The 4,128-nt window shown below is 43.3% G+C and overlaps 1 protein-coding gene across 1 annotated transcript in view; it reads right to left on the bottom strand.

Moving 5' to 3' along the window:
• Window positions 1–3,926: 3,926 nt before the first annotated feature.
• TMEM202 (transmembrane protein 202) overlaps window positions 3,927–4,128 on the bottom strand; it is an 8,946-nt gene continuing 8,744 nt past the window's right edge. Inside the window, exon 5 of the mRNA XM_003784665.2 lies at window positions 3,927–4,126. Coding sequence (XP_003784713.1) covers window positions 3,927–4,126 — 200 coding nt within the window. The remainder of the gene's footprint in view (window positions 4,127–4,128) is intronic.

Raw genomic sequence — 4,128 nt, 5'->3', positions numbered from 1 at the left:
GTCCGGGCTGGGGATTCGAACCCGCCACCTTAGGTGTACATGGCTGGCGCCTTAGCCGGTTGAGCTATAGGCGCCGAGCCTATATCTTGACTTTGATGCCACAAGAGTTATCTTCCTCTTCCCTTTGACTTTTGAACTTAGAGCCCATTAAGTCTACGGCTTGGCTTCAATCATACCTTTAAATCATACATTTTTTTCCTAGTTTGTGAATATGTTCATCTTGTTTTAACTACACTGCCTCTCTCTCCCTCTCTCTTTCCCTCTATCCCCCCCTTCATCTATTATAAAACGTATTTGGAGCAGAGAGAATGTAGCAAAGGATAATATACTGAGCTATCTCTGACTGGAAACCTACTTAAGCTTTTTTTTTTTCCTTTTAGAAATTCCGTATAAGGAAAGAGAGAAAACAGAAAATACAGAAAATATTCAGTTTCTAAAGGAGCAATGAAAGGTTGTCTCTGGTTGTGAGATAATTCTCTGCTATAAAAGTGGAAAAGTTAGCTGGGCACAGTGGCCCACTCCTGTAATCCTAGCACTCTGGGAGGCCGAGGGGGGTGCATTGCTTGAGTTCAGAAGTTCAAAACCAACCAACCTGAGCAAGAGTGAAACCCTGTCCCTACTAAAAATGGAAAAAATTAGCCAGGTATTGTAGCAGATACCTGTAGTCCCAGCTACTCAGGAGGCTGAGACAGGAGGATCACTTGAACCAAAGAGTTTGAGGTTGCTGTGCGCAATGATGCTGTGACACTCTACCCAGGGCGCAGAGACTCTGTCTCAAAAGTAAGTAAATAAATAAATAAGGAAGGAAAAGTTAAGTATGATTATTGCCAGGGCCCTTAACGCTACTTTCTTCTTATCTAGCTTCTTCCACTCTCACTCAGAACTGTTTCCTTCTCCCTACGCCATTTAAAACTTCTATTCCCTGAATAGTCATCAGCCTTCAGCATCCTGTCAAATCAGTAATATAATTAAAATATTCAGACTAAATTATAAATAAAGATTATGACTCCAATGAGTACTTAACCAGTCACTATGCGGGGTAGAATTTGCGTGTGAGTGGTAATGTAAGGCGGGGGAGTAGGCTTGGATTACACATCTAGTCTCACAACCAGACAAAGGCCAGGAATAGTCTCAAGAGCCTCTGATCTGAGGCCGTTTGAAGTAAGGAGGTACCAATAATTCTGCCATAATAAAAATTAGCCTGTAGTGGGCAGCGCCTGTGGCCCAAAAGGGTAGGGCACCGGCCCTATTTGCTGGAGGTAGTGGGTTCAAACCCAGCCCCAGCCCTCCCCCTCAAAAAAAACTTAAATAAAAAAAAATTAGCCTGTAGAAAGTAGGGCCAACACAAAGAAAAGGGTTTTCAAGGCAGGATCAAAACAAAGTGTATGTGTGTGAGCGTGTGTCTTTGCACGTGGGCACACACGTACATGTGCTATGAACTCCTACCACACGAATAAAAGTACTTGTATTAACCTAAGGACCTTCCAGTTACCATCTGAAAATGTTTGGGAATTACTGACCAGGTCTATATGAACTATATTATTGCTCCATGTTATTTGTTTTCTACAAGGGTTTTAATCTCTAAATTAAAACAAAGGGACCGAAAGTCTTATTATTTTTTTTTTTTTTGAGACAGAGCCTCAAGCTGTTGCCCGGGGTAGAGTGCCCTGGCATCACAGCTCACAGCAACCTCTAACTCCTGGGCTGAAACGAGTCTCCTGCCTCCACCTCCCAAGTAGCTGGGATCATAGGCGCCTGCCACAACACCTGGCTATTTTTATTTTTGGTTGCAGCCGTCATTGTTTTGGCTGGCCTGGGCTGGATTCGAACCTGCCACCTTAGGTGTATGTGGCTGGCGCCTTAGCCACTTGAGCCACAGGCACCGAGCCTGAAAATCTTATTTTTAAGAGGAGCAAGAGGTCACACTGGCTGCTGTAGTCCATTCCATTGCCAAAATTGGGGCAAAGAGGCCTAGATCTCAACCAATAGAGTAGTAGTACTAGCAACTAAAGGTAAAAAAGACAGAGCCAGGCAGTGGTTCACGCCTGTAATCCTAGCATCTGGAAGGCTGGGGCAGGTGGATAGCACGAGTTTGAGACCAGCCTGAGCAAGAGTGAGACCCCGTATCTGCTAAAAATAGTCCCAACTACTCAGGAGGCTGAAGCAAAAGGATTGCTTGAGCTCAGGAGTTTAAGGTTGCTGTGAGCTATGATGCCATGGCACTGTAGCCTGAAGCCACAGAGTGAGACTTTATAAGAAAGAAAGAAAGAAGGAAGGAAGGAAAGAAGGAAGGAAGGAAGGAAAGAGAGAGATAAAAGACAAAATGAGTGTCTGCAGAGAATCTAGTCTGAGTTTGAAAGGGATCTTTAGGCTTGGTGCCTGTGGCTCAAGTGACTAAGGCGCCAGCCACATACATCTAAGGTGGCAGGTTCGAATCCAGCCTGGGCCCACCAACAACAATGACAGCTACAACTAAAAAATAGCCGGGTGTCGTGGTGGGCACCTGTGGTCCCAGCTACTTGGGAGGCAGAGGCAGGAGACTCACTTGACCCTAGGAGTTGGAGGTTGCTGTGAGCTGTGATGTCTCAGCACTCTACCCAGGGGGACAGCTTGAGGCTCTGTCTCAAAAAAAAAAAAAATACTAATTCCTCCTCCCTTAGTTTTCCAGGGTACATATTATAAAACCTGGAAAATCTCTCAGCTTTATATGGAGATATGTGTGTGTGTGTGTATATATATAATATATATAAATACACATCAAATATATACCACACACACACTGAAGGAAGCCCTGGTGGTGTCTCTGGCCCTCTTCACAGAAAAATGCATATTCATGTTTTATAGAGAATTTCAGGGAGTTTCTGGATGCTTGGATTAAGGTATCTCCCTGTGTAGGGAGAAGCAGTAGTTTTACATAATAGAGTAGACTGTAAGGGTTTCAAATGAACAACTCTCATTGGAAATAAGACCTCATGGAGTCCTTCAAATTTCACCTCGTCTTCTCACTTTTGGGGAGTAGTAGATATTATACTCACTGGTGTTTATTCCATTTCTGATAAACATCCCAAACTCTGATTCAACAGTATTGTCTTAGTACCTTTTATCCTGAGTATGCCCAAATCCATACATAATACAGAATATTCCAAACAGGATTAATTGATTCTCCATGGACCAGTCTGGTTCATGAGATCCCTAATACCCAAAGAGATAACTGGCCCACACACTGCATCTATCACTAGTTTCTTTTATTCATGACCCTAAACATTGATGTTTTTCTTAGAAAAGGAAAATTGTCTTTTGCAGACAAGAGTTTTGCTCTGTTGCCCCAGGTAGAGTGCAGTGGCATCATCATAGCTCACAGCAACCCCAAACTCACTGGCTCAAGTGATCCTCCTGCCTCAGCCTCCAGAGCAGCTGAGGTGCACATGACGTCCCCTCGGCTAATTTTTTCTATTTTTGGTAGAGATGGGAATCTTGCTCTTGTTCGGGCTGGTCTCAAACTCCTGTCCTTAAGCAATCCTTCCACCTCAACCTTCCAACATGCTAGGATTACAGGTGTAAGCCACTATGCCCAGTCTAGAAATTTTGTCTTAAGTAAATTTTCATTCCTTTCTTTGTGATTATCATACATATTTTGGATCCAGTGCACACAAACGGTATTTCACCAACTTTAATGTTGCCTCCATCAGTTACATGGACATGATATTAGGAGGGTTTCTAAAATTTGCACAATCATTCCCAACTCAGCTTCTTCCCCATTTTTTTTAAAATTTATTTTTATTTTTATTTTTTTTGCAATTTTTGGCCAGGGCTGGGTTTGAACCCGCCACCTCTGGTATATGGGGCCTGTGCCCTACTCCTTTGAACCACAGGTGCTGCCCCTTCTTCCCCATTTTTAAGAGAAGCAATAGGTTTTCCTATCACCATCACAGTTCTGCATTTGGTAGGGTTTGTTCTCCTTCTCTTAGAGATTCTGTCTTAAACTCTGGTCTTTCATCTTCAGCAGGTAACACAGTAATCAGTGGACCAACCTCCAGCCTTGATTTCTCCACTGGATTCACAGTGACATCTAGAGATTCTGTCTTAAACTCTGGCCTTTCATCTTCAGCAGGTGACACAGTAATCACT

The sequence above is a fragment of the Otolemur garnettii genome, unplaced genomic scaffold (assembly GCF_000181295.1).
Source record: "Otolemur garnettii isolate 467f Iridium unplaced genomic scaffold, OtoGar3 scaffold00011, whole genome shotgun sequence".
Taxonomy (NCBI): domain Eukaryota; kingdom Metazoa; phylum Chordata; class Mammalia; order Primates; family Galagidae; genus Otolemur; species Otolemur garnettii.
This window is presented reverse-complemented; position numbering and strand designations above follow the sequence as displayed.